Raw genomic sequence first — 17,652 nt, 5'->3', positions numbered from 1 at the left:
CGATGGCTGGATAGACTTTCTTGCCTAGACGCCTGGCGGCTGCTCCGTCTCTCCCAGCGCTTACCGGAGGGAAGAGGGGGAGAGGGGAGCACACACGGCCGCGGACACCCAGAGCCACAGGGAGCCCTAAGTCACCCCTGGAGGTGGTTGTTTTTTCCCCTCCCGCTGACGGGAACCCCCGTCCCTGCCGGCTGTCCCAGAGGCGCTCCCCGACGTGCCGCCGGCCCCGGGCGCCGGGCAGGGGCTGCCCCTCGCCGCCCTGAGCACAGGCTGCTCCCGGGAACAGGGGTTGAGGACCCATCAGTCGCCTCCATCCCCCTCGACTCCCACCTCGGCAGCCGCCCGAGGGGGCTCCCCGGCTCCTCCAGCTGCGGCCGCGGCTGGGCAGCACCTTCCGCGAAACCAGTGAGGCGCTCCCGCATCTCTTCCCTGTTTCGCTCCTTGAGCTACTTTTCCTTCCCGCACTCCAAAAGGGCAGGTTCCTTCCCGCCTCACCTTCCCCCGTCCCCGCGGCCGCGCCCAGCTCGGGTCCCTCCGAAGGGCGCTGGGGAGGTGGTGGAGCGTTGGGGGAAAATTCCCGGGGGGGAAACGAAGGGAAATCCGCCAGGACGGCTGCGGGAAAACAGGAAACCCCTCACCCCAAACCACATCCCAGGGAAAAAGCTGCTCCCGCAGCCGCAGGCGGTGCGGTGGCGGTGCGGAGCGGCGCTCGGTCTGGGCTGTGCCCGTCTCAGAGCTCTGCGCAGACCTCACCGGTGCAACCTTCCAAGATATCTCTCCCAGAAGGGTTTTCCAGGGGAAACAAGTACAAACGAAGGTCGATGTGACTGAGTCCTGTAGCGGGTCATGCCTGGCCAAGGCTGGGGCTGACCCCTCGCAGCCTGCTGACCTGGCACTGGCTTGTGGTGCTGCTCGGTGCTGCACTGCCGGCCCACCAGCCCTGCCGGGGCACATGGCAGCCCTCTGCCCCGGCACAGCTCGCGGCCAAAACGATACGTTTAGGGCCTGGCCTAGGGCTTCTGGAGAGATCCACACAGGACCCTAGGGCGGAGTTTGCTACCTGGTCCCCCAGGGCACTGAGCACCACAGGCAACCTGCCAATCTCTCTAAAACACTGCTGAGCGCTGACACCCTTTCCCCAGTGACAAAACTTGCAGTGTCACCTTCAGTAGAACTCGTAGAGCTTCTTTTAAGACAAAAATTTGGTTTCACTATGTGGCTCAGCATCTGCCACGCACATGGAACAGGACATTCAGCATCTGCCTTCTCTATAGTGTGCCATGGGGCCATCGGTTCAACCCTGAATGGATACCTGTGACCGCATCACTGCATTCTGGGTTTATGCAAGAGCATGGATGGTGGTGAAGATGTGGACACAGATAATAGCTGGACAGACTTGGGCAGCACTCTAGTGTCTGCCCCACATGCTCAGAGCTGTGTCCTGTATCCATGGCATGTGCGTCTTCCTCATCCCTGTCACTCTGCACCTTCCCTGCAAACAACCTGTTTCTGTGAGCATCATCTGCTGTGGCTTAGCTGGGAGAGCATGTGCAAGAAAGAAATGGCAGCTTCCCTCTCCCCTCCTGTATTCAGCCTCTGCAGCTGGGGAGGCACTGGGAGTGACTGCACGGAGATGCTTAGACACAACCCTGACTTGGGGCTGCCAAGGGCATGGTAGTGTCACTGAAGTCACCAGCACTGATGAGGGGAGATGCAAGAGGGCACTGAGGAGAAAAGTTGTGTTGGCAAAGGATGTGACTAGTGAATATCATACCAGCATTTTAGCTAACAACATTGGGGAAGCATTTACACCTACACAGGAACGTGCCAAAAAAATGAAGAACAAAACACTTGTAGTGCTCAGCCTACAACTGTAGTGATGCTATTTTCCCCTTGGAAACAAGACATTATTGGAAAACACTCTACAATACAGTGTAGCAATTTGTCCCCATGCTCCTGTCCCTCTCAGGACTGTCATCTGAAGGGCTGGGTACAATGTGGAGGTCAGCTGAGTTCCTGGGAACAAAACTTGCTTGGATGTCCCTTTCCAGGCCAGTTTCTTTGCTGATGGCAGCCAGGCTGCCTGCACTCGTGGTCCCTCCAAGGAGAAGCACACCAGAAGCCAGCCAGAGTGAGGTATCATTCACTGAGTGAGTTCAACCAGGAGAAGGAGAAGACATGACGAGCCGGCTCGTCACTCCTCTCATTGCTCACAGGAGTTTCCCCCACTCGTCCTTGAGGAGATGGTTCAGAACCAGCCTGTAAAGGAAGGAAAGGTTAACAAATGGAAGAGGAAAAAATTAATTGCATTAAAATCCTTAAGATTTCACTGCACACAGGAAACCAGAATGAAGTGGGAATGAGGGGAAAAGGCAGGGAGCATGGAAACTTGGGGAGGCCAGGCAAACTTTTAAAGGCAGAGAAGCTGGAGGGACTTTTGCCATGTACAATAGCAAAGGAATACACCAGGTGAACATGTCACACCTGTGCAACAGGCTTAGTCCTGATTTGAACCTCTGGATTATTATTGCACCAAAGGTGATAACTGCCTGTTTAGAAGTGATCCCGAGCCAGTTTGGCTTGTGTAGCTGGGCCTCCAGATTGATGTGGACTGAAGCCAAAAGTTATTGTCAGTGCATTGCCACTCAAAATGCTACTTGTTCTGCTGTCATGAAATCTGCCATGCATGTCAGGTTTGGTTCCTTTAAAGTATTTTAATATTTATTTCCCTTCAGTTTCACTCAGCCCAAGAATAGGAAATAAATTATACAGAGATATTAGATTCTGCTTATATCCCAGGCCAAATTCTGCTTTTATTTGCACAGGTATTCTATTCTCTCAGTAAAAAAGGAATCTGGCCATGATATGCTGTAGCTGCTAATCACAGGAGTAATAATAATAATAATAATAATAATAATAATAATAATAATAATAATAATAATAATAATAATAATAATATCATCATCATCATCATCATCATCATCTGAATATCTAACAGGCCAGTATGATACACAGAAATATTTTTACTAGTTTCAGCGTTTTCAGATTTGTTTGGCAGAGAATGAAGACCAACTTTGCAATTTAAAGTGGAATATACAGGTTTCTTTCCACCCTCTACATTCCTAGATATGCACATACATTGTTGTACATTCCTAAAATTAAAACAGCCAGTACTGCTAGCCTTCTCTGTGCAGGGTTTCACCTTACTTTGGGAACATCAGTATGACCTGGGGAGAACTATTTTATGTCAAGGTACTATTTGATAGAGGGGAAAATAACTCAGAAGTGTCCTCTGAATTTTAACATGTCTCAATAATTTCTAATACTGTCCTAAAGTGGAAAGTTACCAAAACAGTGGTGCTGACAGACATATGCAGGAACAGTGAAGCAGGGATGCTTGTGAGGAACTGAAGCATGGAATGGATGATTTCCTAAGCATTTTTGTTAGTGCTTAGTGTGAAAGTGCATCATAGGAATTAGTAAGAACTCATGGTAAATTAAGTATAAGTTGTCTACTGGGCTTCATTCCTGTTACTACCTATTTGAGTGTTGTGGCACCAACAGAGAAGACAGCATGAAGGTATGAAAAAGTCCCTACTTCTTTATTTATACCTAATTGGAGTTCATAGCTCCTTTTTTAGACCCAGATCTTCAGTTGCTCTAGTCTGGAATAGCTTGACTTGTTCCTATGAGATACTGAGAATCTGCTTTAATATTTGAAATGGGGACTAATCGTTGACTTAGATTTGTATTTTCAAAGCAAGGCACTCTCTGCTACTCACTGCAAAATACAGGGCTCAGAAAGGATTTGTATGGACAAGGAGCTTGCAGAAGAATATAGTTTTTCTTGCTAGCTTTATAATGTACTTTAATGAGAACACAACCACAGTGAAAAATCCGGGAGAAACAGCTGCCTGCTTGAAAAGTCCAGTTTCAGCAATGTTGATGAGAAGGGTCATCTCCCAGGCTTATGCAAAAGTAATGTAAAGAAACTGGCCCATGGGGCCAGATCTTCAACTGAAAAGGCAGGTAGTTAATTGAGTCCTGATTATAGAAGATCTGCCTTTCAGCCCTGGGAAGTGCTGAACGCAAATCTTTCAGCTGAAATGTTCCTACCCCAATTACAAAAGCCAGGTATCGGCAGTAGATACGTGGCTAGACTTCCTGAGTCATAAGGGATTCTGTGCTCCCTGGATCCCTGTAAATGCAGGAGCATAGGTGGTTTATTAGTTCACTGTGATGTTGAAAATTTTGCCTTTTATTTTTAGAAGGACAGTCAGAGTGCCTGGACTAGCTAAAAATAATTTTGAAATTGGTAGTGCAATTTTGTGCACCTAGCCCTCAGCAGAGAGTGCAAGCAGCCATGGGACAGCCCTCTTTACTTCTCCTCACTCTACAAAGGTATGGGACTAGCAAGAGGTTTAAAAAACACTTTCCTGCATTTTTATTCTTTTTTTTTTTTTTTTTTTTTGTACTAAAAAAACACACAGTCACCTTGCAATTTCTCTTTCTGTGCAAGATGGTCTCCCTTAGCACCTCCATTTGCTATTCCAACTAGCCACTATATAGAAATTGACATTAAACTGAGGTTAGCTCTGAAGCAAAGAACTACCTGTGGGCTTGAAGTTAAGTAGTTTTTTTTTGTAGGATCTAGAACAAACATGTTAGAATAAAAAAAGCATGATCCGATAACTTAGGCTGGCAAGGTGACTGCATTACCTTGTCAACCACCACTGCTGGTGCTGCATTTCAAACAAAAAAACCTTTGTCTGCACCACTGCCAAAGCTGTGTTTCCTAATGTGTTAACTCCTTCATATTCTGCTGTGATGACATCTTCCTGTGTCAGCAAAACACTGTCAGAGCTGCAGCACATTCCCACTGGGTTTGGCTGGATGAAACATTTTCTCCCTGCACCTTGCTGGATTCAGCAGGCTGCCAGTCTGCAATACCTCGATGTGCCTTTCCAAGAGCAATCATTTGCCATCACACCCAGCCAGGAGTGAAGCAAGCTCAAAATTCACAATAGGGCCATGCCTTGCCTTTAGACTTGTGTTTTCACACCTGTGACACTTCAGTATTTGTGGTCTGAGTCAGACAGTGACTGAGGCAGGCTATCCTCATGTGAAGAAAGAGACCACCAAAAGGTGCCAGGAGCAACTCTGTCTACATTATTAAGTCAGTTCCCCACTTCCAGTGACAGCCCACACAACTCAGAGTTATACAGTGTCTGGGATTATCTGAGACAGATTTAATCTGTAGACTTTTACAGAAAACAATTTTTTGAACCAGGAGGTGATTCTAAAAGGTAGAAAGCAGAAGCAGATCTCCTCAGCATAAATGGGATTTGGACATCGGACCCTGCTGCAGGTCCCTGCAATCTCACCCTGGATCACCTCTCTGTCTGTGTTACCACAGGCCTACTCCTCTGCCAGAGAAAGGCTTTCTGCTGAGCATGGTGCAGCCCTTGCCACATGCCTTTCAGATGGTTCAGATTCAACACTTCATTGTGTCTGTCTATTGCTGTTAGGTAACTGTTGTTAAGCTTCTATCCCAGCTTTATCTTAGTCTTGGCAATCTCATGGGTAGGGCTGGTGTTTTCACATTACCTAGAATAACAAGTCCCAGCCCTTGATTTTGGTCCCCAACAGTAATAAAGAATAACTAATGTGTTTACCTCAGATTACATTAATCACATTAGGGCCAATGCTGAGAGAGTGCTGAATGCTTGCACTTTGATTTATATTTCCCCCTGCGGTGTCAAGTGACATCAGACGATGCTTTCAGTAAGCACCAGGAATTTTCACCAGGCCAGCTCATGAAGCAGGGAGGGAAGCACACCCTGCATGACTGAGGGTTGGGTTTGTTTTTCCCAGAAGTCCAGGTAGGCGTTTACGTGCCAGTTCTTTGGAGGTGCTGAGCAATGACAATTGCCACTGAGCAGCCATTCAGCACTCCTCAGCACCTGGCATACTAGAATGTGCATGAATAAATAGTATAAGGATCTCAGCACATAACCTGATGAGTCGCATCAAAGGTGCAGGTATTCAGCAGCTTTCAGCATTTGCTTCCTTAAGCAGAGCACTACTTCAATCTACACAAGGTTCTTGTAAAGCTTGTAAAGGGAAGAAAAGGGTGAGTTGGCTTTGTCATAATGTTTCCATTTATTAAGGCCCAGCAGTTGTCCTGGTTATTCTGGGGGAAAACAGGCAGCATAGGCCTTCTAGATACTTGAAAGACAAAGAAGTCTACACACTATTTTCTGCTTTACTACCACTAATCTCCATAGCCTTTAGGTACAAAGACTGGCATCTGTGTTACCAAGCTTCAGTCATCCAGAAATAAGATATCCACTCAAGCAAGCTGCATTCATCTCCTCTAATGGGAGCGATGAGTGAAAGGCACCACCAGAGGGGGATTTGTCCCATCCTAAAGGAAGTGTCTATAGGGAGTATTGCTCTCTGGAGGTATCTGTTTCTCTCTACTGACTCTAGAGACACTCTTGGTGACCTCGTAAAACTAGATATGGCTTTTAAGTAATTACACAAGGAAGATTCCACCCAAGTACTTCAAGATATCAGAAAACTGCTTGATAGGAATTGAGGAATTTGACTGCACTATTACTTTTTACAAGATCAGTAACTCTGAAATTTAGGAAGCGGGGAGGAAAGATGAAGAATCTTCTTAGTCTTCTTTTGTTTAGCTTTTGTTTTGGCATTTTTTTTTCCTTATTTTTGGTTACTTCTGTTAAGATAGGATCTAGGGAAACCATTGTCATAATTTGGCCCTCTCAGAGATTACATCACACCAGCTTGCAAGGAGATGCGAGAAATAAGAGAAATGAAGGCTGAAATGGTTGTTTCTTCCAGGGCTATAGATCACCCACCTGTGTATTTTATACAGTTTGAGCACAACTAAATTATCACTTTTTTTTGGTAATTAATCTGAAACCAAGAAATGGTTCTGGTTTTATGCTGGTTGCAGGAGAATATATTATACCTTTGTTGGCAAAGCAAAAATGACTTTCTCACATTTTTTGAACACATATGATCCTACCTAGTGAACTTGCAGTAGTTGAACACCTTGTGTCACCTGATGATGTTATTTCTGACCTGCTGCTGAATTTCTCAAAACTGTATTTACCATCTTGTGGAATCATGGCCTTGGTTTTGACTGAATTAATGAGAAATGTCTAAATTTACAGCGAAGTGAGAAAAGGACACATGTGGTTTATTAGAGGTCAATATACCCTAGGAAAGGGGGTTATTTTTATCGCTATGGACATGGGTGAACTGGTTGGTTATAAATAGCACTCTTGTGCAGCTATATGAAAGTTTCCTGGAGCAACAAAACTTGGTAATTAAAGCAGGTCCTGCCTCCTGCCTCCCCATCCACCTCTTCCTATTGTGCCTTCACAGTTCACTGTCCATTTGTATTGCTGCAGCTGTTTGCAGGCCTGTGCTAGGAATGAGAATGTCACTGGAATTACATCAATTTTTTGTTACTTTTTGAGGTGAAGGAAGATATCTTTAAACCTGCACCATTTGAGTGATTTGATTCCAACAAAGCTCAACAAACAGCTGCCTCAGCACAAATATCATGTGAGTGGTGGCATCTGGTCAGGAATAGGAAGCAGGGCCATTTGGCAAGAAACTCCTAAACCACCTTTGCTGCCAAGGAAAAAACCAAACCTGATCGACAGCCTTAGAGGCACAGAATCATAGAACGGTTTGGGCTGGAAGGGACCGTAAATATCATCCAATTCCAACCCCTTTGCCATTAGCAGGGACACCTCCCACTAGATCAGGTTGCTCAGAGCCCCATCCAACCTGGCCTTGAACACTTCCACGGAGGAGGCATCCACAACTTCCCTGGGCAACACGTCCCAGTGTGTCACCACCCGATTGAAGTACCCAATGCCTTCACTGCCTCCTCTTGATCCAGCAGGAGAGAATGTGGAATTCTTAAAAAATATGAGTCTTGGAGAGAGAAGCAGTGAAAATACAAGTTTCTTCCTTTTACAATTTCTGTAGCCTCAGAAAAGGGGTGAGAAATGAAAGCTAATTCCCATATTTTATCTGGCTTGTTTAGAAACAACTCGCAGTGTTGACAAGCACAGGCATGATTAAAAAATGCTTATGGGTCTCAAAGCCATCACAGAATCTGTAGGCTCTGTTTGTCTGCCTCAAATGTCAAGTGTTACACTCCTGGCACTCAATACTTCCAGGCAGCGGAAACAAAGGGAGCACAACAGGTTATTTTTAAATACTTTAAACTTTACTTCAAACATTTTGTTTTCATATTTTTATGCAGTCTAGCTCCTTCAGCATAACACCTGGCAGCTGTCACATATATCACAACAATATTGTTTCAAGCTAAGAGGTTGCTTATTTTATTTGGATAATTTCTTTGTATTAATGGGAACCAATGGAATATTTTGTGAAATAATTGGTACTATTCCTGCCACAGGAATACATATGGTGGCAAGCAAAATCATATGCACAGATAAGCTCCATCAGTCACAGTACTAGATATGTCACTCTCTTAATAGTGGTCAGCAATGAATTTTAAAAGCCCATTGGAACAAAATGCCTTTCTTCAATAGATTTCCATTACGTTACAATTAACATTATGTGGTTAGTGTCTAATGCAATGTCTCTTACTGAATGACCTTAATGAAACAAGATGTAGTTCAGAAGATAAAAGCCTGGCTTGCTTATTTATATAGGATCCAAAGGTCCAGGCACCTGGACCAATGGTGGAAACAATTTCAGAGAATGGCATGAGACAGCAACTTTCTTCTGTTAGTTGGCACAAAGGGAATATAATCTCCTATTTATGTCACCTATCTTTTCAATGACTCAAACATAAAAGTCAGAAATAAGATATATTTTTAGTATTTTACACATTGCTGCACCTCACTGGCATTACTTTTTGTTGAGAGTGATTAACTACAGATGTGCAAAAAAAGTAGAATGAAGAGTCTTTAAACACGTCAATATTAAGGTTGCATGATCAGAACATTCTTTCCTGGATCTACCCACACATCATTCTTTGCTCCTCTCAGCAACGATTTTGAGGACCTCCTGATCAAATCTATCACTTCTGCTCCCTTCCAGCTCTGCTGGTGGACTGTCCAGCATGGGAAGGATCAGCTTCAGAGTCTGTAGGCATAAGTGGTATGCACTGGCCACCAGTGTCAGAAAGTTACTCACAGCTACCAGTTCTCCCCTCTTTCCCTTACTTCTTCTTCATCAGACAAGTAGATGTGACTTCAGATCAACAAGTTAAACTTGAACTAAAGACTTTCCAAGAATTTCTCTGGGCCAGTAACTCATCTAGTCCATGTTAGAGAAACTTCTCTATTACCTTTCAGAAAGAAGTAGCAACCCTAGTAATGGCTCAAGATCATGTTTGTCTGTGTCATGTAGTCTTCCTTTGAGTAATATGGAGTGTTGCCAATAAAAGCTTTTCCTTCCTCTGCAAATGGTGTTTCTGTAAATCCAATGAATGAGACAAGAGTGCCAGTTCAGTCACTGACTCACACCAGGGCTCCATTCACAGAATCAGACAATGGAGCTAGTATAGCTGGGAGGTGTGCAGACACATCCCATGCTTTGGAGCTTGAAGCACTGCTCACACTGTGAGTGACTGACTTAGTGGGACTGACTTAAGTATGTGTTTGAGGGGGTTGTATGTGAGCTGTGGACACAGAACACCTTCTCTGAGAGACAAAAATACACTGAAGGAGATGCAGGAAGTGGAAAGGTTAACTAAAGCAATCAGTTGCCGCTCTCTAAAGCCACCACATAACAGAAAAAGGAGTCTTGGCCACAGTTAAAACATTTTTTCCCCTGTCCCCTGTTGCTGGCTGCCCCTTTTCCATTGTGTGCTTATTTTTACGTGTCTTCAGCTGCCTGAACCTTTTCCTTACTATGACCACATTACTCCACTCCAACAATAAGTCACTGCTCAGTGAGCAGCACCGTGACCTCCTGGGAAGACCTTTGTCGTGTCACGTCTCACACTTAATCTCTGCTTGCCCACTAGCAATGCTGGCTTCCTTGCTTGCACAGCTCTTGGCCAGCCAATGCACAAGGTATTAAATCAAACTTCCTTCTGCTCATCTCACACTGTTCCCAGGTGAAGTCCAAGGAAGCTGTGATAAATACTGCTCTGAAAGTCTCTGGTTCAATCATAGTTATTGACTGGGTTTTTATGGAATATAGAGCACAGATCACAGGCAACTGTCCTAGAGACAAGCTTGGAACTGTCCCCACCTGATGGGGAAAACAACAGCTACCTTTCTTCAATAAGGCCTTTTGTAATAGAGCAAGTCATGCAGCAAGTGCTTCATGATGAAAAATAGCCATTTCCTCTTGTGTGCAGAAGTGCTGAGCCACGGGTGCTCTAAGAGGCTGGGTCTGTGTTTTGATCATCACCTTTAGTGGCTGCAACAGTCTCAGGCAGATTTTTTAGGATGTCCTCTCAATTAAAAAGGGCAATGAGAAATTAAGATCACTTCTTTTCCAGGACTGTGAGGTCCTCATTCTCTGCTCAGTCAAAGGCATGACATCTGTGTTAGCTACCTGCATCATGGTTTGAACATCATGACACCCACCTATCTCCATTGGCCAGTAGCCTGGGATAACAGGTTTTCTGAACTGGTCACTCATCTCCTAATCAGTGACCAGGAGATTATTGTAAAGATGTTAGGAACACGTATTAGCTGAGAAGGGAGTTTAAGACTGAGTTAATGCCGTTTGATAGGTCCCTCTCCTTTTTTTTCTGTTTCATTTTGGCTGTACATGCAGCCCCCCAACCTGTATCACCATTTCAAACACCAGGTAGGTGGACGCCGAATCGTGCAGGGTGCTGTGGTCCAGCCCTTCGCCTGCCCAAGACTCAGGAAAGCCTAGAAGTAGCATGAGACAGTATCCAAAGGACTCAGCCCTAGTTTACTAATTACTGCCAGTGGGATTTCAGTCAGGTAGGCTGGTATTTAAGTATTGATCCATCTCTAATCATTACAGGGTTACAAGCACTGCTTTCCACAGATGAGCGCACAGCTGCACTGAAAGCATGAACTGTCTCAAAGCAGTAGGGTGACAACTAACCAAGTATTTTACAAACAGATGGCTTTTGTTGTTGTGACATAAATACACTGTCATGTGATGTAAACTAGCAACAGTTCATCCATGATTAAGTAATATTTTTTGTTTACACTCTATTTTCCTTTCCAAACACCTTAACAATGAGCAGAACAAGTGATACTTGCAGAAGGAGGCCAAGTGGAGGTAGGATTCAGTATCTAAATGAGCTGTTTGTAGAAAGGCAACATCTAGGTGAGCCTGGCTCTTATTAATTTGAACAGGAGAAATAATTTTGTCCACACTGTCATTGTGGAGGTCCTTTTGCCAGTAATGGACTGAAAAAAATGAAATATACATAAATCAGATGGTATCTATGACTCACTAGACAAATCACAGAGTAGACTATTTGAGGTAAAACTTCAGGTGGAGTATTTGCTACTCATATTAATTATGAGAAACTGTTGTCTGAAAGCCAGTCATGGCTTTGCCCTTAGGAATCATCACTGCTGCCTCTGATTCACTCCAGTAATTTTCAGAAGCAAGGGAGAGAGAGGTGTCGAAAGAGGAACAATCAAGACTTTCCAGATTTTCTCTGCATGTATTTGCTGAACGGAAGAAAAAAAAAATCTCACCTGAAGTAAAAAATCAAGATGCATAATGGAAATTTACAGCCAGAATTTGCCAGCAGCTGGACACCAGACCTAGCTCCTATAACTGAGTACCAACTCACTAAGTCATATTAAAGAGAAGCAAAGGCAGAATTTTTGGACCATTAACTGAGATTCTTGCCTCAGCTACAGGCTGAACATTTTTATTTTTCTAAGTGAAATTTAAGAGATGCTTAGCAAGAAGCTTCAAACAGATTTCAGTTTGGGCTTGTATACTAGCTGATTCATGAGTCTCCTACAAAAGGCTCACCTTCATTGAGGAGAGATTACCCATTTTTCATTCAGTCAAAATGTGCAGATTTTTCATCTGAACATAAATAAACCCATCCAGTTTTCTACCTTAGGCAAGCTGTAGCACAAGAAGACTTTTGCTCTCCATGTTCTCAGATCTTTCCTCAGCACTAAACACAGTTGGTGCAGGGAACAGAAAGATTTGAGAGCAGCAGCTGGCTTCCTGGGCTGTGCCTGCTGCTGATGCAGGCAAACTTCTTGCCCCTCTCTGGGTGCAAACTGTGGGAAGGCCGTGTAGGGTGGGCCAGAATGGAGGGAGACCCTCACTTAGCATCGTTGCTGCAAGATCTGGCTTGCAAGACTGCCTTCTCTTCAGCAAGCAATTCCCTCTCTAAGAGCTTTTGGCTTGAAGAGGGGCCCTTAGCTTCCTTACCTGAACAGATTGGCAAGAATGAGTTCCCAATCTGGAGAAGGGAAGGGAATTATTGTTTGTGTACCACCACCACCATCCTCATGCAATCATTCAAGAGCACTAGCACTGAACTAAAATGTGGGACTGCATCTTTTATAGAGTGATGCAAAAGCAGAGTTATATGGGCAATGAGCACAGTGTGATGTCTCTCTGGCATATTTTGGTTTCAAATGATTTTACTTGGTCTGTGTTGTCTGCATATTGACATGACAAACAGTCAGCTAAAACTTAGCTAAGTACAGACCTCTCTGTCATGTGATTTACAGCTGTTTCAGGGACAACTATTTCAGCTATTTGAAGGCTCACCATGTGAAATCGAAGTATTCAGTAGCAGGGCAGAGAGAACTACACTGTATGAATACCGAGAGGACTGTTCTTGTGGTAATTCTGGCAGATGACATAAGGTTGCAAATAAGTAATAGAAAATTTTAAAACTAATGAAACAAGATTATCATTAGTATTTCTGCTCCCTGACAGCTCAGTCCTGATTATATTTTACATCCTCATGGAATTATCCCCATCCTAATTCCTTGAAGAATTGTATTTTCTGGCAGCAAAGGGAAATTAGATCAAAATACTGTTTGTGGATGATTAACTTGCATTTACTTTCAAACTAAATGCATGTGCTGGAGCCCGACAGAGCCACAGACAGGCACGTCTCTGACAGGGAAGGTAAGCAACGGAATATAGGGTTCAATACTTCACTTAGGTGAAATCAACTGAATAATCAGAGACTCAGTTGAACAGAAGACTTTAGTAAACTCTCACAACTTTATAGTGTCACCACATGAGAGATGTTGCCTAGAAAAATCTGATTAGGGGAAAGAAAAACCCACAAACTTTTCTTTATGTATCCATTGCACTCTGTATTTTAACCAGACTAAATTAATTTGAGCAGATACAAGGCATTTTGTGAACTGCCTTCTTCTAGTGACAACACTAGAAAGATTTATTTAAAATACTTATCACTGCTGATTTTTGAGATTCCTCTTTGACAAATCAAAAGATAGAGGGGTTCTGCATGCGAAGACATTTTTAAGGACATTTCCAGAAAATGGGTTTACTGTTGTTGATGCGCATGGCTTTCTCTAGCTATCAGAGGCCTGCACAAGGGAACTGAATGGCAGAACTTAGGGCCAAATTTTCACCTTTGGTTGCTTAAAGCTGGGCAGCAAGAGGGGCTTACATACCTGCCTTGTTAGCTGGGAGTATTGAGCATTTGCACTGCTAGACCTGACAGATGCCCAGCACTCCTGCAAACTATTCTTAGTACTGAAGATTACTCAATGCATATTTAGAAGTTAGATTTTGAACAGGGGCCTTATGCCCCTTCAGGTGCACCAGTCCAAAATTTAGATGCTATGAACACTGACAAAGTCCACACATCATTCTTCACATGCCTAAAGCTTCACACCCATATGCCACTGGTAGCATTCCTCAGGTATAAAGGGCACGAAAACACATGCCCAAGTCCAGAAATGTGGGTGAATGGGTCTCCAAAATCCAATGCATAAAATACATATTCTTCCTAGTTCTCTTAGCCTGTCTTCTGAGGCTGAACACAAGAAAACAACTGAAGACTCAGTGAAGGTTTGCTTCACCTCCTTCTGTAACCCATCACACACACTGTCTCTAACCTGTCTACATTCTTTGTTTGGACTCCAAGATCTGTTCCTCCCATACACAGGAAAGTATGTCAAGTCATTTTGTGATTTGGCTTTCAGGGGCATATCACACAGGAAGAACAGTGACCTGATACGTCACATGAAAGATAAAGACCCATAAGCTGTCTAAACAGCCAACTCAGTACACATGGAGAAGAAATTAATTTTTATGCAAATAGAGTCTGAGAACAAAATGCCTTTCTCCCTCACCTCCTTTCTATTTAATGATTAAATAAAAGATAAAGTTGTCACTAGAGACCACACAGAAAGAGGTCTCAAATGTTAAAAATCAGAGCTTTCTGTATTTCTCTATTTTTAAATTCAAAAGGTATTTTGAATTTAAAAAGAAAGAGAGGGGAAAAAAGACCATGATGCTGTCCGCATGCCTGATTTCCCAGGACTACAAACAAGCTCTATGTCCTCTTGTATTAATACAAAGAATTTTCAAAACCAAACACAAATACATGAAAATAAAATTATGATCCATATATTTAATTGAGATTCACAGTGTTTTTGCTTTTCAAATTCAAATTACCACCAGACAGTGCCTTATTTTGCATAACTTATGTAGCTAAAGTGTAGGTGACAGCTTCTTCCTTCTCCCTATTTTTTTAAGCAAGAGATATACTTCAGTCATAGTGCTGGAAATTTTGCACATAAAAGCTGAACAATAACTTATCATTTTTCATAGATGCACCATAACATGTTGTACGGTGTTTGGAGTGAGTACAGAAAGTGAGCAGGGAAAAACAAGCATTTTTGTAGTGAAGAATCGACCAAAACAGAGTTATTCTGTCATTAGAGCAAATATCCAAGGGTAACTACAATTGTTTTGTGTCAGAGGTCCTTGAACTTCAGTAAATAAGATTAACCCCTCCCCGTAGTAACACAGAATTCTCTGGAGATCAGTCATATCACTTTTGAAACTGAATACACAGATATGTCTTACATCTACGAGGGATGTGAATTTGGAGCTGGAAGAACTAAATAATGGACAATGCCTACCAAAAAGGAGCTACTCCAGAAGATATGTTATACCATAGTTGAGGTATAATTTACAGTATTTACATTCAGGACAACTTCACTGGGTAGTGAAGTTCTTAGTCCTTGATCTTGTAGATATTTCAGCTCTTAATTAATGTCACCTAAGAAAAAAAAAAAAGCCTTTACCTAGATAAATAATTTTTTAAGCATGGATATTTAAAAGTACACACACAGCCTTGGGTATCTAAAGGGTTGGGATCCCTCCCATCTACATGGGGATGCATTTCAGGACCATGTTTGGTACTCCACACTCACTAGGAATGTGGAAAAGATGGCTTTGCATGCCTTTTGGAGGAAAAAGGACCTGAAGAGGAGAACCCAACATGTGGGGTGTTCTGTGCGGGCTGGGGTGTGAGGGGACTCTCTTCATGGTGGTGGTCCCATGGGGACCTCTGGGGAGCAGGACTCGAGCCATCTCCCTGAGGGAGCACAGGTGGTTTGCTCACAGTGGGAACCCTGGCAGGAGGATTATTCAGTGTTTTTTTCTTCCTGAAGCTAACCCCTCTGATGACAACCATTGCCCTCCAGATCTTCCTCCCCTGGTTTGTTGTACTGAACAAGCCTGCTGCTCTTCTGATCTCCTGTCAACCTACAGGTTCCCCATCCTGCTGGTCATCTGAACAGCAACTGAAATATAGGCTTATATATCTGAGGGAGTAAATGTCTCCTCGTTTTGAACTGGGGAGATGCAATGTTTAACCATGCAGGAGTAAGCTGAAGGGTACATGAGGAAGAAATGTTTTAGGTAGCTTGTATTGTGAACTAGCATGATGTTTTTGAGTGGGAAGAAAGGGAAAAAAATCCTTTAAAACCATGTAGGAACATCACCAGAGACAATATTTGAGTTGTTAGTTAATGATAAAATGAAAGATTTCCTACCCATGAAAGTACAAATCATGTATTGAATCAGATTCCAAAGATGATGTAGTATGATAAGAAATGCCAAAAGTGATATGCAGAATGCTAACTCCTGTGAGAAAATAAGAAGAATGCTTCACCAGTGTTGTCATGACATGAACTGGTCATTATCACTACATTCAGTGAAAACGCTGTTTCCACCGCACTTTTCCATTATATCTTTTAATTGGAGAAAGGGAGTAAAAACAGTGATGTGAGGAACATCAGCTGGGATTTAAAAAAAAAACCAAACGAATTTCAGAGTGGGTTGTGTAAAAACCACATGCAGGAAGAAACCAAAGCTGAAGTTCACATACATAAAAATCATCACTGCCACACAACAGAGGCCATCTTGCTGGTGACAAAGGCACATTTCAGCTCAGATCTGCAGATTTGACCATGGCATCATCTCACAGCATCACCCTGTCTAGCTTGGTCCCTCTCCTTTTTCTGTGCTTCAGCACACTTTCACCTTTCTGCTTCCTGAGCTTCCCTATCCATTCCTCTGTCTCCATCCCTCTCAGCTGTGTCCCCTACCCCCAGAAACATGTGCTACCCTTCTCATTATCCTCCTCCTCCCAGAATGTTGCTGTCACTCATGATCCAGGATATCAAAATCCAGTACCGCAAAATTCACACACCAACAGTAATGACATCTTTCCCATGTGTCTGTTTTTATTCCCAGTACCCGACGATAAAAAGATCTGTGTCAGTGTGACTGAAAACCACTGCAACTGTATTTTCAGACAGCTGGCCACATCAAACCTTGCTTTTGCTCCTTTATTTGCTCCTGGTAAATTAAGACCCAGGGAAGCAGACCACAGCCAGAAAAATGCCCAGTAAAGATTTTACCTGCCTATGGTGAGAGTTGGCTGCCCAGTTAGTAGTGGAACTGATATGTAGAAAGAGCAGCAGTTAATTTAAATGTGAACTCACCTTCTTCTGCCAGCTCATTTGTAATATACTTGAGAAGACAAGGTCATAGTAGATTTGGTGATTTTAAAATACTCTTTTAAAAATTCCACTAAAACATTCTCAAACCAAACCCTGACTTGAAAAATAGCTACTCAAATTTGCTTTTGTTAAGGCTGAAGTCAGTGAAGATCCTTCTACCAAATTCAAGTGTCACTGACTAAAGCCTCCAGCTAAAAGATAAATGCCTCTTCTATAATCTCTGCATGAAATCCTTCTTCTAACTTTTTGCCCATTACATGACAGTTTATCCTGGTATAGCTGCTTATCTATGCTGGATGTGAAAGGATGCTTATGTATACTCCAGCTTGAAAGGAAACAGCATGAAGTACGTACTACCCACTTGTGCTTTTTCTCACGCACATAATCTCTCATCACTTACATACAGGTAATGACTTTGTTATAGCATGTGGCTTAAGCCTGTATATCAGGATGGCCTAATATAGAGAGTGCTGCTCATGGGCTGGTAGCCAGGCACTAGAGCAAGAACAGGTGCAGTGTGCAAATCCTTTACACACTGCTCCCTCAGCTCTGTTCAATGAGTCTTTGACCCACGTGGAAGAAATATTCAAATTCAGGTTATCCCAACTCTTACATTGTCATTTTAAAGGGA

General features: G+C 43.2%; 1 protein-coding gene across 2 annotated transcripts in view; it reads right to left on the bottom strand.

The window, feature by feature from the left end:
- Window positions 1-1,857: 1,857 nt before the first annotated feature.
- Window positions 1,858-17,652, bottom strand: part of TRIM55 (tripartite motif containing 55) — a 37,618-nt gene continuing 21,823 nt past the window's right edge. The window contains exons 10-11 of one of the 2 annotated variants that reach the window (XM_051611210.1): window positions 16,050-16,140; window positions 2,187-2,259 (exon numbers count right to left, since the gene is read on the bottom strand). In XM_051611210.1, coding sequence (XP_051467170.1) covers window positions 2,249-2,259; window positions 16,050-16,140 — 102 coding nt within the window. In that variant the 3' untranslated portion in view covers window positions 2,187-2,248. Of the gene's footprint in view, window positions 2,260-16,049; window positions 16,141-17,652 lie in introns of both variants that reach the window. The other variant, XM_051611209.1, reaches the window with a different exon arrangement.

This window comes from Apus apus, chromosome 2, assembly GCF_020740795.1.
Source record: "Apus apus isolate bApuApu2 chromosome 2, bApuApu2.pri.cur, whole genome shotgun sequence".
NCBI lineage: Eukaryota > Metazoa > Chordata > Aves > Apodiformes > Apodidae > Apus > Apus apus.
Note: the sequence above shows the minus strand (reverse complement) of the source record. Positions and strands in the feature narration are given on the sequence as shown.